Raw genomic sequence first — 27,409 nt, 5'->3', positions numbered from 1 at the left:
AGCTGCTTGGCAGATGAACAATGCGCTCTCCCAGCCAAGCCCACAAGCTACTAATTTTAGCGATTACATGAATTTTTCCAAGCAGTCTGGAGTCCCTTGTTGATTCAGAGCTGCTCGGCTTTGCTGCATCCGCCACCCTCGCTGTGGAGATGTGCTGGAGCAATGCCAGCATGGACAGACAGACACGGGACTGGTATGCTGTCCTGTAGCAAGGCAGACCTCCCTAGTAATAAGTGACACTGCTCTTCTGGGCCTCCTTGGAGGTGCAGGGATTTGGCAGTGGCTCCACAGCATCCCAAGCTTTGTCAGGGGAGTTCAGCCTCTGGCTGGTGTGGCTGGAGGTGGGAAAGGTCTGCAGAGCAATGCTGGAATGGGGCTTTTCCCCAGCATGAGACTTGCTTCACTCCATCCAGCACTGTGTGGATATGTGGAGTAGCCTCTCCCTGCAAAATGCTAATTTCACCCTCAGGCACATCCTTATGTCGTCTCCCGAGCCGCCTCTCCCCTCCAGATGTGTAGGGCGTGTCTGTGCTGCTCTCACACCCTCTGCTTCTCTGCCTTGCGAGTAGCCTGGGGCGAGCTCTCATGCGCTCACCTCCGGGAGTGGGAGTGGCTGCGGAAGTTGTGCACAGGCTTGTGCCTTTCTCTTTAGGAATGTCTTGAGAATAAGTCATCCCTTCCTAGCCAGAGCCAGGTTCCCCAGGCCCAGATAGAGGCTGGTGGGTTTTTGTTAGAGCTGTTAGCTGGACTTCTCTGAAACTCTGGGCACTCTGCGTGGCAGTAGGGACCATAATCTGATCACCCTCATCTTGGAGCAGGGTGTTTGAGGGTACTCACCACTGAATCCCTGGGGCAGCACTACTTGGAAGGAGATGAATCTGACATTCCTCTGTCAAGTTGGGCTTGGGCATTGGAAGTGCTGGGATTTAGTTTGTGTTGCCTTGCTGAAAAGCTGTGTGCTTCTGGGTGAGTCAGAGTGGGCAGGAGCCCAGCAGCGCTGGCAGTGGGCAGACAGAGCCCGATAAGGCCGCCAGAGCCCCCCTCATGCCTGGACTGCAGGGAGTGGGCAGCTCCCAAGCCTTGACCTCCGGCTGCACTGCTGTCAAGGAAGCGGGGAGATTATTTTGGGAACCACAGTTCTGGGAAAATCTGCTGTGTCAATAGAGTGTGAGCTAGAGCACTTGGGGGGTGGTGTTTTTGAAATGCCCTTTCTCTGTGCCCAAATGTCTGGGTTTTGCTCTGGAGCAGTCAGGGAGCATGGCCGGGGAGTTGTTTCAGCCTCTGTGCTCAATCCCCAGCTGGGAAGGGGTCCATGGCCATCCAACATGTCCTATGGCAGCCAGGGCTATGGCAGTCATGGCAGTTGCCTCTGGCTGAGGTCCCACTCCCTACCATCTTCCCACGATCCCAGTCTCCTCCTTCCAAGACTGTTTGGGAACTCTGCTCTCCATCCTTGCAGTTTTCTGTTTATCCTGGTCTAGTCCCCTCTCTGAACAGGATCGCTGTCCCTTCCACTGCCCTGCACCCTCCCACCCCTCACAGCACGATATGCTGCGGCGTGGGGATGGAGGCCACCTTCCTCCCCCTTCTCCGGCAGCGGCACCATGCTGTTCCCATCTTGAGCAGCTTGTCAGCACCAGCTGGGACCTGAGCTGCTGCAACTGATGGAAACATGGGTGGGCTCAGACAGGATTAGATGTGGTCAGGCAAGTTCCAGCTGCCCTGTGGTTAGCACAGGACTGCTCTGGCTCCAGGAAGCCCAAAGGGGCCACATATGCTGACTCTCCTTAGCTACTTCCTCCAGAATATCCGCTCCTGTTAGCTGCTGGACTGGGACTGCCCTGGAGAGGTGGGCAAGGTGGGGAGACCTGGGCTAGGTGGTGGGGACCAAGGGCACCCTTGTGTACCCATGTAGGTGGAGGGGGGAAGGGTAGGGATGGCATCAGGTGCCCCTGAACAAGTGCATGGGATGGCTTGGATGCTTCCCAAACACCCCTGTGTGCCAGGCTCCATCACCTGTGTGTCAGGACTGCTGAGGGTTCAGAGCAGAGGCAGCCCCTGGGAGATGGCAGTGTGTGCTGCTCTGGAGTTGCAGGGATGCCTGCAATGGATGTTCCTAAGTGCCCAAGTGTTCCTCATGGCTAGTGGGAAGTGCTCTGGCTTGGGCTGAGGGCTCTCTGAAGCAGCCTGGCACCTGCACAGCCACGGGCTCTGGCGTGGTGCCTGCTTCCTGGCAGGGCTGGTTGAGGTGCTCACAAGACAGAGCCTGGAGTGTGTCCTCAGGGGTTCCTGGCCTGTTTGTATCTGTGACTGTAGGGGGAATAAGAGCTGTGGCATGGGCAGGGTCAGTGTACTGGGGGTCTACCTGTGCCAGCAGTCCTGGGCAGGAGGTCCTGACACTTGCAGGAGCCATAGATGGGGAGACAAGTGCTATGTGGGGGCCGAGGTGATGCCATGGAGCAGCCCTGGTGTGAAGAGTACCAGTGAAGGGCACACAGCTGTCCCACTGGGGACCAGGGGGGTTCCTGGGGCCAAGCTGCTACACTGGCTGACATGAGCAGCATGTTCATGGGGCTGTCTTCTTGTCTTCAAACAAGAGGACTGGGGTTCAGGAGAGTGAAACTCCATCCTTGAGATGCTTGCTCTGCCAAGGAAATAGGAGCTGGAAGCAGCTCTGCTCCGGCGCTTTCCCTAACCTCGACACTGCCCCTGTGCTGATTCATTGATTTGGACGGGTTATATACTGGGAGGGGAAGCATGAACCACACTCAGCTCTCTTGCCAGCACATAGCTGTGCTCACTCGGCGTTCGTGGCTGCAGGACACTCGGGTAAGTCTCCTCTCTGCTAGCAGCCCTGGGTCTGGGTGACTGCCAGGGCAGCTCCAAGGGTTGGTGGTGCGTTGGTGGGATCTGCATGTTCAGCACCTTTTGATTTGATGGAGATGTTTGTCTTGCAAGGCTTCTCCAAAAAAAGTGAGACCACTTAGACACTGTGGGAGCTGAGAGAGTTACTCGGGCAATGTATCCCAAATAATGACCAATAGAGAAAATTAAGGGAGGCAAAGTAACATTTTGGGGGGCTAATGTTAGGAGCAGTGGGATGCTGAGGGGCTGAGCAGTAGGGAATATTCAGCCTCTTGGTCTGTAAATTTTTTGCCCCTAGAAGAAAAAAGAAGATCAATTGTTTCCAGCTGCCTTTCCTGAAGATCTCTCCAGTATGGATGCTCTCTGCTCTGCATTACCAGGGAGTGACATGAGCCCGGCTTTTGATGTGCTGATTCTTTGGGGAAGTTTATAAATGGCTCACTATAAACAAAGCTGTTCTTGGATGCAGATTGTTTCCATATGGGAAACATAAACTCTTGTGGCTTATGGAGGGTTCCTCCCTCCCTGCCTGAGAGAAAGCATGTTCCTTGGAGGGAGTGCAGGGAGGGGGACAGGGGCTGTGCTCCAACACCCTGGGGTGCTGTGCCAGCTGGGGCACTCTGCACCCCTGTGCTGCTGGACTCGCCTGTTTGGCTGAGCTGTGCTCGGAGCTGAAGGTTTTCCCCCTCTCTTGTGCCTTCAGAGCTGTTAGAGGGAGTCTGCTCTGCGGCAGCCTGGCACAAGGCTGCTGCTTTAATCTAGGGAGGGAGGAGAGGGTTCCATGGTGTCTGTGCTTGTAGGGGAATGGAGAACTTCACTGTAAAGCCCTTGCTTCCCTAAGCACTGCCCCTGAGACCAGCCTGCAAAAGGTGCCCACAACAGACAACCCTGTTCTCACGGCAAAAACCAGCCAGGGTTGAAACCTTCTGCTGGGAATGGGGTGAAAAGAGGGCCACCCCTGTACCCAGCCTGTGCTGAGGAGCTGGCAAGGGTCCTGTTGACCCAAGCTGCTGCAGGATGAGCTAAAGCATGTCTGGGTGTTGGGTGCTGGCACTGCTCTTGGCTCTGCAACAGGCGCTCAGAGCTGCTCTCTGCCAAGGCAGAGCTGGAAGGGTACTCATGGATGCTGGGGGGAGCACCCAGCACCCTGGGTCCTGTGTGGCTGCAGATGCCCCAGGCTGGATCTGGTGAAGTTCTGGGCTGTTCGGTCGTGCCAAGAGGCCAGTGCTGCTGGTAGCAGCTCATCACACTCCGTAAAACATGAAACCATGGTCCTGGCTGCCAAAGGAGCCAAGAGAGGTAGGATGCCAAGGATGTTGCTAATAGCCTTGGTATGGCAGCCAGGCACTGTGGCCCCCAGCTCTGTCTCACTTTGCACTCCTGCTTGGGCTGTGCCAAGCCCTCCCTGCTCCCAGCCTTCCTCACCTGCCCTCCTCTGCCTCACTGCCATGCTGGGGACAGCATGGCCACAGACTTGGTGGCTTTTTCCAGGGACAAAGAACCTTCCAGCTCCCTGGCAGTGGTCCTGGGAGCTGGGAAATTGCAGGAGCTGAACCCCCCACCTTTGTTTTTGCAGGCCCAATGGAGCAGGGAGACTGGCAGTGGTGGCTGCTGTTGCTGGTGGGCATCCAGCTGGCCAGTGCCCAGTGCCCAGAGCAGTGCCAGTGTGTCCGCAGTGCCCAGGTGGAATGCTCTGGTGCCGACATCACCACGGTCCCCAGCCCCATCCCTGAGAATGCCATGACCCTTCAGATCATTAACACGCGCATCACTGAGCTGGGTGACGCGTCCTTTGGCAACGCCTCCCTGCTCATTGGGCTGCGCATCGAGAAGAACAACCTGTCCCGCATAAGCCCCGGGGCCTTCCAGCACCTGCCTGACCTGCGCTATCTCAGCCTGGCCAGCAACAAGCTGCAGGAGCTCCCTGTGCAGGTCTTTGAGCCTCTGGACAAGCTGGAATCTCTACTCCTCTCCAGTAACCAGATCCTCCAGATTGAGCCTTCCCACTTCACCTACCTAAGCAACCTCAAGGAGTTGCAGCTACACGGGAACAACCTGCAGGAGCTGCAGGAGGGGGTGTTCGACCAGCTCACCAGCCTCATCAAGCTCAACCTGGCGAGGAACAACATTGACCACCTGCCACCCCGGGCCTTCGAGCGGCTGGCACGGCTGCAGGTGCTGCGGCTCTATGAGAACCGGCTCCGGCAGATCCCAAAGGGAACCTTTGATGGGCTGCCAGAGCTACAGGAGCTGGGGCTGCACCAGAACCAGCTGGAGACACTGTCCCCGGAGCTCTTCATGCACAACAGCAACCTGCAGAAGCTCTACCTGTCCAATAACCTTCTCACCACTCTGCCGAGTGGCATCTTCCTGCCCCTGCACTCTCTTGCCAAGATCACCCTGCACGTCAACCGCCTGCGGGACATCTCCCCCAGTGCCTTTGGGCCCATGCCCAACCTGCGGGAGCTGTGGCTCTACGAGAATGAGCTTTCCAGCCTCCCCACTGCCGTCTTCAGCAATCTCACCCAGCTGCAGCTCCTGGTTCTCAGCAAGAACCGGCTGCGGTCGGTGGCACCGGGGGCTTTCCAGGGCTTGGGGGAGCTGCTGGAGCTGTCGCTGCACTCCAATGCCCTGCGCCGCCTGGATGCCCGGGTGCTGGAGGGGCTGCCCAAGCTGCAGAACATCTCCCTGCACCACAACCAGCTGCAGGCACTGCCGCGGGGCCTCTTCAGGGCCACCCCTGGGCTGCAACACCTGCAGCTGCATTTCAATGGCCTGGAATACTTACCTGCTGGCATCTTTTCCCCCCTGACTACCCTTCGAGAGGTGAGGCTGCACAACAACTCCTGGTGCTGTGACAAGGGCATCCTGCCCCTGCAGGGCTGGCTGGTGGACAACCCCCACAAGGTGGGTGAGACACCCCCGCTGTGTGCCCAGCCTCCTGCCCTGCTGGGCACCCCCATCGCTGAGCTGCCACGGTACCAGTTCCTCGCTACCCCCACTGCCTCCCCTCATCCCAGCACCCAGCTTCCTGCTCACAGCTCTGAGGCAGCTTCGCTGGAGGGCGCCTGGACGGAGCCCCCCGTGGGGCTGCCGATCTCCCCACGGGAGGAGGAGAAGAAGGAGGAGGAGGAGAGAGGGCAGTTCGGGCTGACACGCATACAGAGCGGGGTAGTGGTGGCAGTCATTGTGCTGGTGTGTGTGGCCCTGCTTGCTGCTCTGGTGGCATTGGTGGTCTACGGCTGCAGGAAGAAGAGCCACGTCGTGCTTATGAGGATGAAGGCGCCGAATGAAGCCTGAGTGTCTGACAGACCCTGGGGGGAGAGGTGCTCGTGGGGCATGCCCTCTCTGTGGGGTCAAGGGACATGACAGTGACTGCATCAGCTGTCCTTGCTGACTGGGATGGGACAACATCACCCTGTGTGCTGCATGTACTGACCACTGTCCTGCTCTGCTTTGCCCTGCCCCCGCTCTGCAGCAGGACATCCCCTGGGTGATCTCCTGTGGCTGCCCTCTATCCCCAGCCCCTCCTGCCTCCAGTGCAGCCTCTGTGCTCATTCCCTGCCCAGGATCCGGCAGCTGGGGTGAGAGGTGCTGAGATGGATCTCCTGAGCCAGGAGCCACAGCCTGGTAATGATGGTGCTTACCCCAAATAACAGGACCTCCCCATCATTCAGCTTGCATCCTTCCCTGCAGTGCTTCTGCTCTCGTGTTGCCTGCTGCCCTCATCCCTGCCCAGCCCCTCTTCGCCATCCTCTGCCCCTGCCTTGCCTTCCCCTTGCCCCTGCCTGGACAGGCAGGGTGAGCCGTCAGACCATGCCGAGCGAGCACGGTCGCCCCGGGAGAGCTCCGTGTCCTTGTGCTGCCACTCGCACAAGTCACTCGCCTTGTCACTCGCCTGTGCCCGGGCAGGGCTCCCCGCGGGGCTGGGCTGCTGCCAGACTGATACACCCTGAGTGTCTCAGCCGCGTCCCAGCCGCCCTCCCTGCCTGCAGGCAGGGCACGTCAGAGCACAGCCAGCACCCTGCTCCCGGCATCCTCCTGCAGCCCTCCTGCACTTCCAGCCAGGAGAGTCACGGGGCAGTGTGCTGGCATCAGGGGGGATAGGGGCAACCCCCCAGTCCTCACTGCACACTGGTGCTGACCGTGCCGTGTCCGTGTCCCTGCCTGCAGCCCCCTGCCTCAGGCCCATGGGGTGCTGGGGGGCTTGCACTGGCCCTGCTGCAGGGGGAGTTAGAGGAGTGGGACGATGGGTGTGAAGTATCTGCAGGGGCTGGGAGAGGCCCCTGTGCTTGTGGCCCTGGGCGCCTGGAGCATGCTGGGGCTGCTCCTGCTGCAGCCCATCCCTGGTCCTCGATACCCTCATGCGTCCTTCACCAGCTGGCAAGCAGCCTGTTCCTGTTCAGCTTGACAAAGCTTCTTTATGCTCTTCTTCCTCTCCTGAGTGCCCTCCTGTATGTGCCCAGTCCCCCTGTCTGTTCACAGCCCTTGAGCAGTGGGAATGCTGGCAGCACACAAGTGGGGGGGTCAGCAAGCACTAGCTGCTCTGCAATTCACAAATGGATGCCCCAGTACCTGCATCCAATGGACACCCATCCTTCAACTGTAGCAAAGCTCACCTTCGTGTGTGCTGCAGTGGCACCAGGCTGCCTGAGGATTGCTGCCATGGGACAAGGATCACACTCGGTGGCCATCCCCATAGTGCTGGCTGCTCACAGCACCTCAGGAGGTAGTGCTGGCACAAGCAGCTCCACGCTGGTGCACATGATGGGTCACTCCTCTGGGCTGGGTCCTGCATGGCAACAGGGGACACAGGACTGTGTCATGGGGCCATTGGGTGCTGATGTGTGACCCCTCCATTAAAGTGCCTTTGTCCACCCTCAGTGCCAGGAACTGTTTATTTACTTCTTCATGGTGTACAGCAGGGGAATGGCCCAGCAGGGACAGGGGCTGTGCTTGATTTCCACTCCTAAGAGATTATTATAGTGTTGAGAGAAAGCCTGTACAGGCTGGTGGGGCTGGGAGAGGATTAGTGCATTGCTGTTACAGTGGATTGCTGGTCCCGGGACTCCAGCCTGGGCTGAGGGACAAAGAAGGGCTCAGCTATCCAGCAGCAGCAGATGGCTTTTGGAGAGTGTGCTGACACCACAGTGAACTTCTCAATGGAGACCACTGACTGTGTCCTGTGCAATCCACCGCTGGGGTGGGGAGGAGCTTGCTTGGCTCCCTTCAGAGCTGGCTGCTGCAGGACTGTGTCAGCTGAGTTTTTCTTTGTATCACCATCTGCTCCATCAGGGCAGCAGTAAAGTGTCCCCTCTCCTGACCCTGGGGGTGTCTCCATGGCCACTGCCACACCGTCCTGTTACAATACAGGCCCTTGCAATGCAGTCCTTATGGTAGTGTGTGCTGCTCCCCCAGGCAGGTTGAAACTTCTAGTGGGTCCAGCTGGTCCATGGGCCCTTGCCATTCCACTGTTGGCTGGGATATAAAATACCTGTTGTCACCATGATGGTCCCCCAGTGGTCCCCTCTCCATGGAATCATGGAATCATTAAGGTTGGAAAAGACTTCTAACATCATCAAGTTCAACCTTCATTTGCCTTGCTAAGCTGTGCCGGGTCCCCTTTCTTGTCGCACAGATGCTTCTAGCATAATTTCCTAGTGAGATTTAATAAAGCCCTGGGGCTCTCCTAGGGGGTTTCTGGAAGCAAGCCTGCTGACCTCAGTGTGGAACTGGAGCCACCCCTGCCACTATCCCTGGGCCAGTGAATGTCCAGGGCCAAGACCCCACTTCCTCACCAGGATGCTCACGGGCAGCTGCCTCTGGCCTCACCTCCAGTCCTCTGGGACTGGGTTATTTTTCAAAGTGTTCCAAGGACACGGGTTGTTGTTGCCGATAAGCAGTGAGGGGCAGCTCCGCCCCAGCAGGAACAGCTTGTCAGCTGGCTTCCCATCCGCCCCAGAAAACACTGTTCCATCTCAGCCAGCGGCATCCCTGCAAACCTGCCACAGGTTTGGTGACCATCTCCACGATGCCACATTCGGTAAGTGGTGGGGGCCACAGTGCTCGGGTAGTCTGGGGGGCCTGGGATGGGTGGGAGCCACTGTTGGCTCTGGTGAAAACAAGTGAGGTGGTGGAAAGGAAACGCCAAGCCCAGCTCTGCTCTCAAGTGTCAGTGTAAGTCCAGGATAGCCCCACGGATGAGGTGTATCTGCAGGTGGGCATTACTGTGGGGTGGGCAACATCCCCCATCATGAGGCAGCACTGGTAGGTATCCCAAGTAAGGAAGGACTGGCAGAGGTCTAGAGGTCACTGCCTCAAAAAGTGCCTCCCATGGGAACAGGCGTTTAGTCAGGCTGAATATCCCTTGGGCATGTTTGATGCTGCTCTGGTTGCTTGTGGCAAAAGAAGTACACGATGGGCAATTGGAAATACAACCGCTGGAGCCCACTCCCGTTGCCCCTGAGTGCAGAGCAGCCCTGCAGCTTTGTCCCCATCACCCACTGTGTGCAGCACATGCTCCCCTGCCCCAGAGGCTGGCTTTGTGCCCTTGGAGACACATGAGGTTACAGGTTCCACCAAGACTGTTTCCTCCCACAGACACACATGGATCTCACCTCAGTCATTGCTCTGCAGAATGTGGGGATCTTTGGTGAGGGTGGCACCACTCTGGCTGTAGTAGAGCAGGCTGAGACAGAGGGTAAGAACTCCGAGGAGAGATCTGGGAGGGAAGCACTCCCCATTCTTGCCTGTGGGTGCAGATTTTTGCCTTGTCGAGGCAGGGGGTGAGACTTGGCTCCTTCTCCAGTGCAGGCTGGTGATCTGCGTGCTGCTGGAGCTGGGGTCCCTGCTGGTGAGGGGGCTGTCCCCATCCTGTCCCCATACCTGCCAGTGCTACGACACCTCCAAAGTCTTCTGCTCAGACGAGAGGATGCGGGAGATCCCGGCGGGCCTGCCAGGCAGTGCCACACAGCTCTTTTTTGTGGAGACAGCCCTGAGCAGTGTCCGCAGGGGGGCCCTGGGCACCAGTACCACCCTCACCAAGCTGGTCTTCCTCAACAACAACATCCAGGAGCTGGAAGCTGGTGCCTTTCAGGGGCTGCCCAGCCTCACGGAGCTGGAGGTGTCAGGAAACCCCTTGCCAGCAGTCAGTCTTGGGGTGCTGATGGGGTTGACCAGCCTCAGCAAGCTCTCCCTGGGTGCCAATGCCATCAGCTCCTTGCAGCCAGGGCTCTTCACCGCTGCATGCCACCTGCAGGACCTGCGCTTGCTGGGGAACAGGATTGTGGCATTGCCCCCTGGTATCTTCCACCCACTCCGGCGGCTCCAGGCCCTGGATCTCTCGCAGAATGTCCTGGTTGAGCTGCCAGAGGGGCTGCTGGCCCCACTCATCACCCTCCGCCTCCTCAAACTCAGTGACAACCTCCTGGTGAGGGTGTCCCCCAGTGCTTTCAGGGCACTTGGCCAGCTGACTGAGCTCCACCTGGATGGTAATCGGCTGGAGGAGCTGCCACCTGGCATCTTCACCGGGCTTGGGAGGCTGCAGCGGCTGCATCTGCAGCACAATGCCCTGGGCAGCCTGGCCCCCGACATCTTCACTGGTCTCCTCAACCTCACTGTCCTCAGCCTGGAGGGCAATCGCTTGGCCACCCTGCCTGCCACCCTCTTCACTGGCACACCTGGCCTCCTCCACCTCTCGCTGGCTCGCAATCAGCTGAAGACGCTTCCCCAGGAGCTCTTCTCCAACCTGTCGGTGCTGCAGACCCTGGTGCTCTCACACAATGCCATGGGCCACCTGCCCACTGAGGTTTTCCAGGGACTGGCAGCACTGACAGCACTACAGCTGAGCCACAACAACTTCTCCAGCCTGCCAGCAGGGCTCCTGGCTGGGCTGCCCCTCCTCACTGCCCTGGCACTGGACCACAATCGCCTGGTCCACCTGCCCCTGGGGCTCTTCGATGCCAATGATGAGCTGGTGCGTGTGGGGCTGTCTGACAATCCCTGGAACTGTGACTGCCGCCTTGCCTATCTCCTGCGCTGGCTCCAGGGCTTTGCTGAGCCCCTCATCCATGGGCAAGCCTTCTGTGCCAGTCCAACTGCTCTCCAGGGACAGTCCCTGCTGGAGGTCCCCCGGGGGCAGCTGGAGTGCCTGGGAGGACCTGGTGGCCCTGCAAAGAAAGGCTGGGACAGGGATACTCCAGGACAGTGCACCTACAGCAACCCCGAGGGCACTGTAAGCATGGTTTGTGATGCCACAAGCTGCCAGCAGCTCACCCTTCGCCTCCCTCCTCCTCCTCCCGAGCAAGTGCAGGGGTTGAGGCCGGCGTACCAGGGTGCCTGGGTGCTGCACTCCCACTGTGGCACACTGCAGGTCAGTGTCCTTGTCACGGCACAGAATGGGAATGAAGCCACATCGCCAGGTCTCCCTGCCACGCCCTAGAGCTTGGGTAGGTGCCAGCTTCTGCACTGGAAACCTCTGAGCCAGCCTGGGAAACAGCACCCACTCTTGCTCTGCTACCGCTGCCTTGGTCACCAGCCATCACTGAGCTCTCCACAGCAGCTGGCCTGGTGGTACTTATTCTCCAAGCTATGTGTTTCCTGTATATTTCAAATATAATTAAAATTTATATATCATTTCTGTGCAACCAGTTCCTGTGGCAGAGAGAGGAATGGTTCTGTTCCCCCACATCTGCCTGTGCATCTGGGAGAGGTGGTGAAGGTCGATGTGATCTTTTGGGGTCTGGTGTGGGGTTGTGCACGGTGTGGTGTGGTGCAGGTGCATGGTGGTGAGTAGGCGGCTCTTTGGCATGCTCACAGTGTTCTTATCTCTGCCCACTGCAGCCCACCAGCCCCACCTCCTGCCCTGCAGAGACCCAGCTGCAGCCTGGCAATAACTCTCAGGGCATGGTTTTGGGGTGTCCAAGGGACACGTGGGTGAGTGCTACTGACTACCCAGCAAGGGACATGGGCTGCCTGGCTACAGGGTGAGCTCCAGCCCAGCTGTCCACCGGCTGGTCCTCCCCATACCCTGCCAGGGCTTGGTCCGCAACCCTGCAGCCTGGAGCTGGAATGCAGGAAATTCCACCTGAAGAGGAGGAAGAACTTTACTGCGAGGGTGACTGGAAGAGGTTGCCCAGCAAGGCTGTAGAGTCTCCTTCTCTGAAGATACTCAAAAGCCGCCTGAACAAAGCCTTGAGTAACGAACCCCAGAGAACTTCAGCAGCAGAGGTTGGATTAGATGACTTTCACTGGCCCCTTCCTCGGCTATCCTGTGATGCTGATTCTGTGACCCGTGGAGAGGAGGCACAAAGTCCCAGCAGCGCTGCCCACGCAGGGGATGCCAGGTAAGGTGGATGCTCCCGCGGGACGAGCGGGCGTGGGTGCACACACGGGGGTGTAAGTGCGTGTGTGTCTGTGCGTGTGGGTGGGGCGGTGCTGCGGCTCCACCTCGCGGCGACAGGGACAGGGCTCCGCGGGTCGGGCAGTGCCGGGGGATCCCTCCCTGAGCCCCGCCGCCCTCCTCGGAGTGCCCCTCCCGGCCTGGCCCCAGCGGCGAGGGTACAGGGGGCCCTGACTGGGGCTGCGCTGGTTCCACTGCTGGACTGTGTGTCCTTGGAGCCCCTGCCCTGCTGCTGCCCACCTGGGATGGGCAGGATCTCTGTGCCACGTTGCCCCACCTGCCCTGGCAGCGGGCTGTGATTCCAGCCTTGCTTTAACCTCTGGATTAAAGAAATGTGTGTATGTGGCATGTAGGGACATGTTTTAGTGGTGGACTTGTCAGTGCTGGGCTAACAGTTGGACTCGGTGATCTTAGAGGTCTTTTCCAACCTACATGGTTCTATGACTGCCAGCCCCATGCTCCTGGGAGCAATGCAGATGGGCAACACTGCTTCCCAGACACAATTCTGCACAGTCATCCTGCTGTCTCTCCCAAACAGGGGACTGCCACTGTGATTCAGACATCTCCCAGGAGATGCTGGCATGGCCACCTCCAAGCTTGGACCAAGGGTGCTGCAGCTGGATGCAGTTCCCCAAACCCTGGCACAGCTGCCACACTGTGGCCTGGGGTGGCTGTTGGCAATCCTGTTGTGAGCTCTGTCCCCTCATGCGCTTCAGCTCCTGCTACTCTGCAGCTTCTGGAACAGCCTGGCACCAAGTGGGTACTGGGATACATACGGCATTGATGTTGGAAAGGAGTGAAGCTGCTGAAAATGTGCAGTGGTTTGTTTTTGAATTTGACAAGAAAGGTGCAATGAAGCCCAGCAAGCACAAGCTGAATCTTAATAAGTGCAGGTGAAAGCTAAAGAAAACATGCTTATATGCAATCAGTGCAATTACCTGTTGGGAAGTGATGGATATCCTGTCAGTTCAAGTCTTTGCATCAAAAAGGTTGTTTCTTCCCACAGGATGCCCTGCACTAGCCAGCAGCCCTGGGTGTCCCTGCAGGAGGGTCTTTTGCCTGTGTTAGGGTGCAGGACAGGACGCTCAGCCCCAGCCCTCTGGTGTGGAGCTGTGGGGCTGAGCACAGACCGTGGGCATCGGCATATCTGTCCAGCCACAGATGTTATCGCTGTTATGAGCATAAACAAATGGCTTCAAAACTGCACCTTTAGCTACATAAGCTGAATGTTGAGGAAGGAAACAGCTTCCTGTTGTGTCAGTGGGGGTGGTACCTATGAAGCTGGTGGGTTACGCTGCTGGAGATACAGGACTGCAGAGACCGTTGGCTGCAAAACAGGCTGGCCTGGAAATCTTCAGGTTTGCCTGGATGTGACCAGTCAAGTGGCGCCAGGAGATAACGCCTGGGGAGTGCGTGACTGAGTCCTCTCCGAGGGGTTTCTGCTGTGGCCTCCCACACCAGGGCACAGCTCTGCTGCCGCCTTCCCTGCCATCCCTTATCTCCCCACGCAGACCTGTGCCCTGACCTCATGTGAAACCAGGCCCTGGGCCTGGGCTGTGGATAAAGAACTGGCCAGGTGATGGGTCCCCCATCCGGTGTCCTCACTCCACACATGGCGTGGTTTGTTCCTGCAGCGTGGACTTGTCTGTGAGCGCTTGGCCGAGTAAGTGAAGCAAAAGCTTTTTTCGCTCTTTAAAATGTGCTGGGAGGGGCCCTGTGGGGGGCTGTTTATTGTTTCCTTGCAGCAAGAAGCAGGAGAGGTTGCAGTGCCATGAGCTGGGTGGGGATGCCTCTTCATGACCTTGCACTGCTGGGGGGTGGGACAAACAAGGGATCACACTGAGGGTTTTGAAAGAGCTTTACAGTTCAGAACTGTCTGTTTTCATCCCCGTGCACCCAGCTGTTTCAACCTGCACATTTCACCCACTGTGCTGCTCCTCCAGCTGAAGTGAAGCAGACAGTTTTACATCTGCAGACCTCCACCTGAGTCTCCCTGAGGGCAGGGACTAGCAGTGGCTTCTGCCTTGGGCAACCCTGCAGGGCAGCCTGCACAACCAATGTCACCACCTCCCATCAGTTTCTCTTCAAACCCAGTGGTTTTTAGCCTCGTGTATTTGCTGACCTATCAACATTTTAAAAAAATAACTTCTCATAGCTAATGTACCCTCCCAACGTAAGTTTTTTGGATGTCAGCTTTGACAGACACCAAGAAGCAACTTGCAGCTCTTTTCCCTGCTCCCACCCAGGGTTGTGAATCAAAAGTTGGAAATCCCAGTGCAATGCTCACGGTCGTTAAACCCCAGCTAATGTGTTAGCTGAATGTTTCCAAATGTTTCCGTGGAAGTGGTGGGCTCTAATAGTGGGTGTGCATCAGTCACTTCACTTTCTAACTGTAAGGCCAGAGCCGTAAATGTTAGGTATTAAAAGAGTTCATCTATGGACATTTCATGGTGTTCTAACAAGCCTTGCTCTAAAGCTTGGTGGCTGCTCACAAGTTAACCATTTCTGCCTGACAGAGCTGCATAACCAAGGCCAAAATACGGTACAATTACCAAGAATCCTGAAAAGGAGATGCTTAGGAGCCATGTTTTAAATGATCCCCCCAAACTGAGAGAAGCAGCAAGGAAATAGCAAGCCCACCCAGCATAGTGTGGAAATTCTGAATACACAAGATCCTCTGGTCTTGGCTGGCTCCTGGGACCCTTGTTGATCCCTCATTAGAAAGTGCAGGGCTGACTGCTCCTGTTGTGGTATGAATGGGCTGTTGCCCTGCTGACTAACTGGACCCACTGGGGCAGCACTAACGGGCAGTAGCACTTTGCCTTCTACACCCAGGCAGACACTGAGCCTACAGCTGAAACATGGGAAAAGGAGGGCAGAGAACACCCTATCCAGCCCTTATTCCCCTGCAGCATCTCCCAGTGCCAAGCCAGGAGCTGGCTTGCTCTCCCTCTCCATCCCTCTGTACCCACAGCAGTGAACTCTTCTAAATGCAGTGTGTGTTTGCTTGTATGGTCTTTCTCTTTCTTATTGAATGCGTTATGAGATGTGAATAGAAGAGTCCTGAGAGGTGGACAACAGTGTGATGCCACGATTCGTGACTGTGGACAGAGGTTTTCTGTTCTTCATAACTGATTTTTTTTTAAACCTTTTTTTTTTTTTTTTTTTTCAGGACAATGTACCAGGATTTCCTTTTCCTTTTCTTCCTCTCCTTCCATCCCCATAAATGCCAAGATCAAAGCCTGGTTGAAAATCCATATGAAATGCCCAAAGACTATCAGCAGGTCTACAGAGGGACAAAAAATGATGTCAAAGAGATCCCAAAGGTTGCAAAGCCCTTCATTTCTGAAGTGATCTTTGTGCAAACCAGCATCACTGCTATAAGGAAAGGTGCCTTCAGGTACATGCCCAACCTGATAAAGATTTTGTTTATTGGCAACAAGATCAAAACAGTTGAACCTGGAGCCTTTGATAATCTGGACAACCTGAGGGACTTGGATATCTCTGGTGCCTCGTTAGAAGCACTGTCTGTGGGCACTTTCCAAAACCTCCCAAGCTTACAGAGGCTGGAGTTGAGAGACAGCCAACTCAGATACATCCCCAAAGGCCTGTTTGATGGGCTGGAAAATTTGGGAGAACTCTCCCTGCACATCAATGCAATCCCTTCTCTTCCAGAAGGCATTTTTGATTCTCTCATCAATTTAACCTTTTTGGACCTGTCTAGGAACAGGATCACAACTCTTCCTGTGAATGCCTTTAGCAAACTTACCCGGCTTCAAGTCCTCCGGTTGTATGAGAATGAGTTGCAAGACCTCCCAGAGGGACTGTTGGACAGTCAGCTGGAGCTGCTGGAGCTTAGCCTCCAGAGCAACAGGCTCAGGGCGCTGCCATCCATGTTCCTCAGAAGCCTGCCTCACCTGGAGAAACTCCTCTTGGACAATAATCTTATTAGGGTTCTCCCACCTCAGGGTTTTTTTGGTTTAAACAAATTGAAGCTGCTGACTCTGGGTTCAAACCATATCATGGAGCTCCCCTGCTGCCTTTTTGACACCATGCCATACTTATGGGAGCTGGACCTGGGCAGGAACAGTTTGGCCACACTTCCAGATGGCATCTTTGTCAACCTTACATCCCTTGGAAAACTCATATTGTCCCACAACCAGCTGTTAGCCCTGTCAAGAGGAGCTTTCATTGGGCTCAGTAAGCTCCTGGACCTCCAGCTGGACACAAATCAGCTCTCTGCTCTGGATGAAGAGGTCTTTGCTTCTCTCCCAAATCTGAAAACCCTCAACCTTCGAAAGAACCAGCTGGAGAGTGTTCCCCGAGGGCTCCTGGACCCCCTGAAGAAGCTCAGCTCAGTGTATCTGAGTGGTAATCCATGGAGATGTGACTGCAACCTCTGCTCCCTGCGCAGCTGGATCCTGGGTAACAGTGAGAAGGTCAAATTGTCCACCCAAGTCTCATGCAAGAGCCCACCCCACCTGGCAGGGCAAGCAGTAACATTGCTGAGGGATGACCACTTAATCTGCCCAGCTACTCTGCCTTTTTCAGCTTCTTTTATCCCCTCTCTGCCATTTAACTCCACATCATCACAAAGGATGTCAACTTTGCCATCACTTGGAGGTTTGTCCACAGCAACGCCAACCTTGCTGTCATTGGCAGCCTTTCCCATCAGGACACTGACAACTGTTCTGTCACCTGTGGGCACCTCTGCCATGTTGCCAACTGTGCCAAAGGAGGACACCTTCACCACTCCATTGCCTACTGTGCCATCTAAGGCCTTTGTCACCACCTCACCATCAGCTGTGCTGCAGAAGGCCTTCAGCAACAGCCCATCAACAACCAGTGTGGCCAAATCCTTCATCACGACACCATCAACAACCATGGTGCCAAAGGCCTCCATCACCACCCCATTACCAGCTGCGCTGCCAGAGACCTTCAACACACCAACAACTGTGCTGCCAACAGCCTGTATTGCCACACCATCATCATCAACTGTGATGCTCAAGGCTTTCATCACCAGCCCATCACCAGCTGTGCCAGCTTCAGCCATCATAAGCCTACAGTCTCCTGGGGCCACCCACCTAGAACCTGTGCCATCCACTCTAGCTTCTGCCACCACACAGGTGCCAACCAACCCATCGGCAGCCACCACCAGACATGTGCTTCCTGTTCTTCTGGTGCCCACCAGACCATTGGCAACCACCACCAGACAAGTGCCTCCTGCTCTTTCAGTGCCCAGGGAGAGGCCAGCCACCATCCCACAGGGAACACCCATAACCTCCCTTGTCTCAGCCCCCTCCATGGCACTCTGGCCATCCCCCAGGACTGCTGCGCATGGCACGGTCCCATTGGCCTCACACTCCCCATCCCACCATGCTCCTGCACCAGGCAGGGAGCGGGACCATGCCACCACATGGGACTCATCCCCAGCTGGCTCCCAGCCCACCCCCAGTGCCCCCCAGCACGCTGCTGCCCCGGCAGGCACCGTCCTTCTCCCAGTGCCTCCCATCCCCCTGCCGCCAGACCACATGAGCCCCTGCCCGGCCTCCCCTCCCCTGGCCCCCAGCGGTCATCGTGCCTGGGGCTGGTCCCTGCGAGCCAGTCCACGGCAGTGCCGACTGTCCCTGGCCCTGGGGCTGGCCGCGCTGGCGCTGCAGGCAGCCTGCCTGCTGCTGTGGGGGATGCTCGTCCACCTCCTTCACCAGGGCACCCGACACTGCCCCAGGCCTCCTGTGAGGCTGCTGAGCCTTCAGTTCCTGGGTGATCCGGGGACCCCTGAGCCAGCCCAGGCACCACTTTAAGCTTCGCTACCCCTGTGTGACCTTGGCTGTGCTCGTTGTCCTCCTTTGGGATCTGAAGCTGTGCTGGCCACAGGGTGCACGTATCCCTGGGGCTGGGGACCCGGCATCCAGACCGTCCCCAGGGTGGGGTCCTAGAAGTCAGGCCGTTTCCAGGGTGGGGGTCCCAGTAACCAGGCCGTTTTGGGATGCCTTCCAGCTGACCGCCGGCGATACTCGGAGCCTGGAAGCCCATATGCGGTGTCCCTGCCTGACGGTCCTTCTGTCAAGCGACACTAGATGGCATCACGACACAGGCAGTGGCTGCCACTGCCTTCCCGCGACCACCGAAATCCTGGAGCCCCTGCACACATCGGCCAGGATCTGCCACACCGCGGACACGACCACTCTTGCTCGCAGGGTCAGAAGCCCAGGCCTAAATCTCCTTGCCAACCCTGGAAGGTACCTGCAGTCCTCGGGGAAAGACATGCCAAGGCTTCCTGCCTCGTGCTGTGTCTTCTTCTCCGTGCACCTTATGGGATGTGTCAGTGCCTGTACCCCCATCATACACAGACCTCTTCCCCTATTCTGTTCTTTTTCCTCCTCCCTGATATTAAAGCCCCCCCTGCACCTCCAGGCTGACAAGAAGATAATTTTCATCCCATTTTTCTTGCCACGACCTGCTGTGGGGTTTTCCTGTTGCTTCCTGGAGCGTGGGGTCCCCAGTCAGTGCCAGCCATTGGGGACTGGTGTAGGACCAGGGCTGCACACCCTCCACAGGCAGCAGCACAGTGAGACAACAGATATGCTTTTCTTCCCCCTCTTAAACCTCATGTTCCCCAAAACCTCTTGAGAAGGCTGCTTGCCCTGGCCCCTCTGGTAGAGTGATGTTTCATCATGGCCAGCCATATTCTTCTCTACCATGACCTCATCTGATGCTGAGCCCCTGCTTCAGGCCAAGCACTGGCTCTTGGGAAGCTTGGGAGGAAGGGGCTAATGCTCCTCACCGCTGAAAAGTTGATGTGTGCCTTCACCTCCACTGTCCTAGGCTCCTGCCAGGCCTAGGGAAATGGCAAACTTCAATAAAGGTGTGCTTTCTGCTATTGCAGAAAGTGCTGAAACCTTCCCTAGGAAGCTTTAGTCCAGAATTTGAGCCAATGAACACAGGGGTTGTTCCCTGATTTGGGTCTCTAGGTAGCTTTTTGGCTCTAGGCTCAGTGTTTACTTTTCCCTGTGCTAGGTAAGCTGCTCCCAAATTTAATCACTCCAGTTTCTACAGAGTTGCAGGTGTCTGTCTTCAATTCCTTGCCTTTGCCACCAGCACCTGCTCTGTCCTGTCCTGCCTTTGGGTGTTCTTCTCATGTTGTGGGGCTGCCTGACTTTGGGGGGTCCTAGGGGGAAAGTCCCTGAAAATCAATAGACTGGACATGTGTTTTGCAAGGAAAAACAGGAAAGCAGCTCAGAAGTCTCCTGACCAGCAAGCCCTAAGCCTAGTGCTCAGTTCCCTGAGCCCGGTTCCCTTGCCTGGCGTGAGACCAGGTAAGGGGGAAAGGGGCTTTGTGTTAGGGTATGTGCCTGCAGCTATGCATTAGGGACCTGGATATATGTCTTCACTAAGAGCCTATGCAGTGTTACAGGCCCTTCGGCTATTCCTTGAAGTCCTGCTTATGGCTGTGAAATACAGGAGGTGAGTGTGGGGCGGCGCATCTGGGTGGGATGGAGTGAGCGGCTTCGGGGCCGGGGCTGGCACGGCAGGTAATGAGATACAGATGAGGGAGAGGGAGAGTTTTTTTCTGGCAGTCCAGATGGACTCAGCTTCATACTTGATTTAGAGGGTTTGAAAGTGGGGCCTGGCTGCCGGGGAACAGACCCCGAGCACTTCCCAGGGCAATGAGGGGGGGGGGTCTCCACTGGTTTTTTGGATATTTAATGGCCCAGCGCAGTCTAAACAGGGAAGTACTTCAGGGTGAGATTAGCACAACATAATCACATCTTAAAAGGTCTTCAGAGACACAAGGCATGTCCGCTCTCATATTAATTACTTGTTATTAATAAAGCTGGGGTTGGTGTTCTCTCCGGAGCAGGCTGGTTCCCTCCTTGCAGAGCAGTGGTGTATCTGAAGGCAGCACAATGCCTTGCAGCCTCCACCTGTGCCCATCCGGCTCTGGAAACTAAATGGCCAACATTCCTACAGCTGCCTTTAAAACTAATTTGCCCCATAATACCCCGAAAGGGCCATGTCTTTCTAAGTGCCTAGAACACCTCTGAGTGCTGTAAAATAATGACAGCCAAGGGTGTTCTCAGCACGGGAATTTCCTGCTATGATTGATTTCTAATTTGTAATGAAAATACAGCTGCCCATGTTCCCGGGGCCAGGCTGGTGCAGCTGGCTCACAGGCAGCTCCCTCCGTCATATTAGGGACAATCCTTAGAGGGCTATTGCTGGACTGGAGTGCCCAAGATTGCTCACACTCTGAACAAAATATCACCTCCTTTTGCTCTTCCTCTGCTTGCTGCTCCTTGCATAGGATGCCCCTGGTTTTTGCTTTGGAAAAAAAAAAAGTGTGAGCATCCCTGCGTGGCATCTCCAGGCTGCTTGTGACACTGTACATCTCTTCCCGGTTGCTGTGATTGCCCGAGGTCCTAGTAGCTCACCTCAGGTGACCAAAGTTAGAAGCAGAGACAGGACACCATGCATGTGTGTCCTAGAGTGGCGCTGGGATCAGGGGTCTCCAGCACGGGCTGGAAGTTTCAGAGCTGCCACTGGCTCTCTTCCTGCCCTATGCAGGTGAGAAGTGGTTCCCACAGCTCTGTCACTCATGCTGCAATGCCAGCCTGTAACCCCTCTGCCTGTCAGCCCTGCTGGGAGCCCCCCACGCTGTGGATGTGTTCCTTCCACCTGCCTCTGTTCCCCTTCCTGCCCCTGGGGCACCCCATGGGCAAGAAAGAGGCTTCTGAGAAAGAGCCCTTTATTGTAGTGGGAAGTGGGGCAATGAACACCTGCATGAGGGGATTTGCACAATAACCTGGGTGAGCAGCAAGCCTGGGCTTTTGGCAGGCAAGTTTCACTGCTGGCTTATGATAGGAACCTGTCCCAACTAGTGGCCACGCTGCCATGACTTCCTCACGGGGTTCCTGCCTCATGTGCCTGTCCCGAACACATGCAGAGCTGGAGCAGTGGCTGCTAGTGTGGTTTGAGTGGCATGGAAGAACTGGGGGCTGGCTGCTTTGTGTGCTGTGGGCAAGGCAAGAAGGGGCTGGTTTGGCACCTCGTCCTGTAGGAGCAGGGAGGTGCTGGCGATGCTGCTGGAAGAAGTGGGATGTGTGACAAGGGATCTTCAAGTTGAGGACATAAGCAGGGGTAGGTCCCTGGCAGGGGCAGCTGCAGCTGCTGGCATCAGCCTCAGAATTGGCTAGGCAGGCAAGTGCAGTACTCATTCACCCCCTATTTGCTCAGCAGAGATGGCCCTGGGATGGCAGTCATTGCTCAGTGTTGCTGTGCTCCCTCGATGCTGGTTTTGAACACCAGCATGTGTTCCATGTGTCTTGGATGGTTTGTCTCCCCCTCTTCACCCTTCACCTGCAGCATCCTTCCCCACACCCACTCACAGTACCCATCCAGCCACATCAAGCTGCCCCTTGCCAAGGAGCCCCATGAGACAGGGACAGGAGCTGCACTGGGACATTCATTCACCTGCTTTGGCCTTGGCATCTCACAACACTCCTGCAGCGGGGGCCCAACCTCCCCTGGGGCACATGGGGCAGCAAGAGGACACCCAGCATGGGGAACAGGGCTTGAAGGCAGGGGGAAGGCTGGCACTGTTGGCACTCCCATCCCGCCTGCCTCATGCCTTGGGCTGCCCAGGCTTTTATCCAGGGTTTTGGGCAGAGCATGAGGGTGAGGGCAAGAAAAACAAGCCAGTGCATCCACCCTCGAGCAGTGGGAGAGCCCAGAGAGGCGGAAGTCTCTGTTTGTTTAAGGTGCAAACAAGTGCTGTTAATCTGCTGCCTGTTTGTATTTCTTTAGAGTCTCTGAGTGTGGGGGGTAGTGGAGATGGGGTCTCCTCTTTGTGCGGGGGCAGGGTCAGGCTATTGGAAGTAGAGGTGAGAAAACACAGAGGTGCAGCTGGAACCTGCTTCTGGAGGGAAAGATTTTTTTTGGCTATTTATGATAATTAGTGGGAAACGTTCCTCAAGCGTTTCAGATGATTCTGTAATGAAGTTGGACCGAATGTTTTCGCTTTGTTCCCCTGGAACCATTAAAAATCTCCCTTCTTTGGTTGCCTTAATGCAGTGCTGAAAAGGCACAATGGCATAAAAGGGGCTCTGGGCAGGGCGGCACGCCTCCCACCCTGCCAGATAGAGCCCTTCAGAGCCCAGATTTTCTGGGTTATAAAACCTCAGCACTCGCAACGTTCATGCAAAAGCTGCTGTGGATCCCGTGCCCAGGGTTCCTTCACATCCCTGACGTGGGTGGGGGTGTGTGAGCACCAGCTTGGTGTGCTCGGGGGGAGCAACAGCCGGCACAAACACACTGGAGTGAGAAAGGGCAAGCACAGCCAGGGATGCCATCTCTCCTCTGGTATAGCAAAGCCGCTTTCAGCCTGTGGTCGTTCTGGGAATTTGCTGGGGTGAAATGCTGTGCTGGGAGAGGACCAGTGTCCATGCAAGGGGAAATGGGGAGTCCAGCCCAAAGGAAAGTCCTTCTGAGTCAGTGGTGTTCTGGGCCAGATCCTGCTCTATCTGCTGGGCCAGGCAGCAGCCAGGCACCAGCAGAAAGCAAGGGGCCTGAAATCCAGCCATGACCCTCCAGGTGAATCATTAGCAGTCTCCTCTGAGCTGGCTCAGTCTCCTCTTGCTTTTAGCAGTGGAAAGCTCTTCCAGCATACGAAATGAAAAGAAAATCCACCTGCCTGATCTCACACATCTATCAGCACTATTTCCCCAGGGATGATGTATAAAGCTAATGGGAGCTCCCCTGTTAAAGCTGTGATAAAAGAGGAAATGGCAAGAGCTTTTAGCATACTGGTGGGGGCTGAGCATGATGGATTTTGGTGTCCCCATCAATATTCTCATGTGGACTCCTGCCAATGAGCTTAGTGTACTAGGCTGGGATATGGGCGTACAGCTGGCCAGGGGGGCTGTTCCCCTTCTGCTTCACCTTTGGTTGGGCAAGGGTGGCTAGGGAGCACTTGGGCACCCAGTATGGGCACCCAGCATCAGCACAGTCCTGCAGTGCTGCGAGGGCAGGAGGGAGCCATGCCTGCTGGCCAGGCACCTTCCCTCCCAGCCACAGCTGGTGTCTTTTAGACAGCAACTGCTAATTTAGATCACATCATCCTTAAAGCCTACCCTCTGCCCCATGGCTGGAGCCAACATGCCCCACTAAGGCACTAAATTATCAGACTGTGGAGGAGAGATTAAGGACTGGGAGCATGGCTTCCCAGAAGCTGCCTCATCCTTCCGCCTCTCCTGCACCAGTCATAACCAAGCCATCATATCAGCCCCCTAACTCCTCTCAATAGGGGAAAATTTGCAGACAAATTCCTGCCAGTGGAATGTTGGAGCTCTCCTGCATGGTAGGATAAAGATACCTGTCACCTCCGCCTGTCCTCAACAATAGCTCATGCTGGGAGCATGGCTGGGGAGCTCCATGCTTTCCACAGGAAGTGTGGGAAAGGATCGTGAGGACTCCCTGGAGGAGCACATTCCCTAAGATAATGCATGGCCCACAGTGACGCAATGAGCCCTGCTGTGAATAGGCTGGAGTTCTTACCTCTGGTTTCTGCTACGGCAGGTCCTGAAGCACCACTTGAATTGTGATGCCTTTGCCAGTCCACATGTATGGCCAAGACACAGTGTGTTTGAGGGACCAGGTAGCTCTGGTACCACCCTCATCCCTGCCAGCACATCTCCACCCCTTCACTCTGCCCCCCTCCCAGGTCCAACGATTGCTTTCCAGTGAATTATTTATGTAAGCTCCCAGCAGTGGCTGGAGACAAAAACTCAGGTATAGAGCAGCAGCAAGCTCCTGACCTTTCCCACTGCCGGACAAACAGAGCCAGCAGCACGAGGCGGGTGCACAAAGGCGCTGCGCCAGCCGGAGCGCTGACCCCGCCGTGCCACAGCTACCTGCTGCTCTGCCACAATGGCCCCACAGCCCCGGCTGGCCTGCTGGGCTGATGAAAAAGGGTCTGAGATAATAATGAGCCTGACTACCACTGCTCTCTTCAGAGAACCGAGTCAACTCCTTGGGAAGAAACAAAAAAAAAGAAGGAAAAAAAAAAAAGAAAAACCCCTCTTGGATAATAAAGAAGTAACAAATGAAGACTGAAAGCCTATAGAAGGCGTCTTAACCCAGCGAAGAAAAAAAATGTCAACATCTGTGGAGCTGTCTGCAAAAACAGACCAAACCCCTAATGAATACCCTCTAGAAAAGACATTCACTCGAGGAAAGGCAAAAGGCTACATTTTTCTATGGAGGTATAAAGATTTTGATGAATCTGCCCTTTCCCTTTCCAATGCAGTTGAACCAAGCGTTAATGTTCATCTCCAGTTGTATTAAAGAGTGTGGAGGGGGGCAGCGGGGCGAAGAGTCTTGATCTGAAAGCTTATGGAGAGGGTGGATTTAGGGAGCCTGGATAGATGTCTGAGCACTAAAGCAAGGAAGAAAAGCAACAGGCATTAGAGAAAATACTGTTTAACAAGAGTTTCTTTAGTCAACCCATTTGAGCAGAGATTGGTGTGCCATAAACGTAATCCTCTTAGTGCTGACTTAAACATGTTTGTACAAAACAGGGAAATATAATATGAATGTAATAGTCACGTTTGCTAAAATGCTTAATAAAAAGACAAAAGGCCTTTATTTTGATCTTCAGCTCTGGTGCAGGCTTGGGGCACAGCAGATGTTTTCTCAGAAGTCTGTTTGGAAAAAAGAAAAAAAGAGAAATTGAGAAGATGCTTGTGTCCTGGCTGGCTGTGTCCCATGGCACTGCAGCTTCTTCCCAGGGTTTGTCACTGGAGAAGCCAACCCTTGCCTAATGAGCCACCCAGCTCTCCAGCGTGCCAGGAAAGCCAGGGGTTTGAACTTAAAAACACTTGGTGAGGAGTGGTTGGTGAACAAGGTATGTGTCAGGTGGGAAGGCACAGGCAATTTTCTTTGCTGAGGGAAACAGAGCTAAGGAATAGTCTCCAACTGGTAAGGGTGCAGTCAGAGTTTAGGTCCTGGGCTGTCAGACTCAGATCCAGCTGGAGCTGTTCTGGAGGGACCATAACAGTCATCCTCAAGTGCATCCTCCCTTGTGTTACAGACACAGTGGAAAAAACAATGATGTAATCACCATCCTAAGATCTGTGTTAATCACAGATGAATTTTAAAGACATGGGTTTGTGCTTCAGGTTTGGGTGCCTGGCCATGCCACAGTGCCACCTCCTGGAGATGGAGGGGTGACATGGGGACAAGGCTGCTTGCTTTCTATTGCAGCCAATGTTAGTGCAAACTAGGTAAAACTTGTTTCCTGAAGAAAATTTCCACTCTAGTAAGAAAAAAAATGCCCCGGCGGTTTTGGAAGCACATCAGATGTTTTCTGGCATGGTCCACAATGTGTACAGCGAATGCAAGACATTTTCTGTGGAAAGCAGATATTTTCCACAATAACAACATATTTTTGCTTAAAAAAAAAAAAAAATCATCTGGTCTCCCAGTTAAGAAGAAAGGAAAAGGGCTTTGAAAACAGATATTTTCAGACTGCCAGGGTCCTGTGTTTGGGCACTGCAGCAGAGAGAAGCAATGGAGCAGTCCCTCCAGCTGCAGGGCAGTGGAGGGGAGCCCAGGGGTCAGGGGTGAGCTCGGTTGATACTTCTGCCTGGTGCCTGTTAGCAGGTATGTGCAGAGGTTTGATGCCATGGGGTTCAGTTCCCTGACATCACCCATCACTCTCTCTATCACTTGTAACCATGTGGGGAGGATGACAAGTCATGTGTTTCCCACCAGGCACCCACTTGGCAAAATCTGCCAGGGCCACCAAAACAGGTGGCAGCTCCAGGGAGAAACCAGGGGCATTTGGAGCCAGTCTAATGGGGACATGCCTGAAATGCATTTCATCCAGATCTGTGCTGGTCTTGGACAAACAGTCCTGGTTTGGGTGTGAAATGGTGAAAAAATACTTTAAGCAGCCATCTTGCTGCCTGCAGGGAATGGGTGCATTTTTAGTAGTGGGGAAAATAGGAAAAGGGTTAATTGTTAGGGTCCACTGTCACTATTTTTGGAGGCTGCTTCCTTGGCTAAAGGAAAATTAAACAAAGGTGATTTTTCCACAGGACAAGGAAGCTCTTGGTGTTCAGGGCTGCTCCTCCGGGTGACAGCGCCCTTCTTCTGTTTCAGGCAGCAAACCCCCTGTGCCATGGGAGGCAGAGGAAGTGCTGGAGCAAGGCAGAACGAAGGGCATCAAACCAGAGCCAAGGAGCCAGCAGTTACTTGCTGTCTCTCTGTCACCTCTTGCACCCTGGGTCTGAACTTCCCAGGTGGAGGGCAGGGTGCGCAGCCCCACACCAGAGAGCAGGGGAACTGAGCACTGGCAGGCTGGGTCTGGGGCAGATAAATGCAAAGGGCTGAAAGGCACAGCAGCCCTGGGGACAAGGGTAGCATCTCCTTGGTGCCTCTTCCTGCTTCTTCCCACACCTGCTTTGTTTCTCTCTCTATTACCCCACTGGTGACAGCAGAGCCTCCAAACCCTGCTATGTTTCCTTCCGGCACACCTGGTTCCCAAGCCTCGTGTGCTAAAGGCATATTTCTTCACCAGCATTGTCGTTACTGTAACGGGAACAGCGCAGTTTACAGCCCAATAAACCCCAGGTCCTTCTGTGCAGGCTCCCCTTACGCGATGCTAATGCTTACAAGATGTGCAGCCCTGCGGGACAGCCCCGGGAACCAACGCCCAGCGAACGGCTCGTGTTTTACATTGCTCCGCAGCCGCAGCCCTTGCTAATTAATCCCAGGGACGCGTCTCCTGCTATCGGCAGCCCCACGGCCGCTGGGCGCCAGTGCCCGTTGTGGGTCCCGCTCCCAGAGGAGCACAAGGATCTCTCCCGCCTGCCGTGGGTGCCCCTGCCGCAGCCCACCCTCGATCCCCGCTCTCGTCCGCAGCCCGGGGGTGTTTATAGCCCAGCGCCGGCCGCGGCTCGGCGGGATGTCCGGGCACCGGGGGAAGCACGGCATTGTCTCGGGGGCGTTGTGATCACACACTGCGGCTAACGTGATTTACATCCCATATTCGACCTCTGGCGACTTCAAAGCTTGGACGAGAGGAGGATTAAGTGGAGGAGCTGGGGCCAAGGGAGCCGGAGGGGGGCCTGGCTCACCTTT

General features: G+C 55.5%; 2 protein-coding genes across 2 annotated transcripts; both read left to right on the top strand.

Annotated features, from left to right (window-relative positions):
* Window positions 1–2,732: 2,732 nt before the first annotated feature.
* LRRC15 (leucine rich repeat containing 15) lies at window positions 2,733–11,603 on the top strand. The gene is made up of 4 exons (XM_027884124.1): window positions 2,733–2,829; window positions 4,442–6,163; window positions 8,766–8,908; window positions 9,674–11,603. The coding sequence occupies exons 2-4, from the start codon at window positions 4,447–4,449 to the stop codon at window positions 11,303–11,305; spliced, it is 3,492 nt and encodes a 1,163-aa protein (XP_027739925.1). The 5' UTR covers window positions 2,733–2,829; window positions 4,442–4,446; the 3' UTR covers window positions 11,306–11,603.
* Window positions 11,604–15,155: 3,552 nt separating this feature from the next.
* LOC114057620 (leucine-rich repeat-containing protein 70-like) lies at window positions 15,156–18,069 on the top strand. Its single transcript, XM_027884123.1, has one exon. The coding sequence runs from the start codon at window positions 15,442–15,444 to the stop codon at window positions 18,067–18,069; it is 2,628 nt and encodes an 875-aa protein (XP_027739924.1). The 5' UTR covers window positions 15,156–15,441.
* Window positions 18,070–27,409: the final 9,340 nt, after the last annotated feature.

Source organism: Empidonax traillii, unplaced genomic scaffold (assembly GCF_003031625.1).
Source record: "Empidonax traillii isolate 1590-97213 ecotype Southwest subspecies unplaced genomic scaffold, ASM303162v1 scaffold138:size3245559, whole genome shotgun sequence".
NCBI lineage: Eukaryota > Metazoa > Chordata > Aves > Passeriformes > Tyrannidae > Empidonax > Empidonax traillii.
This window is presented reverse-complemented; position numbering and strand designations above follow the sequence as displayed.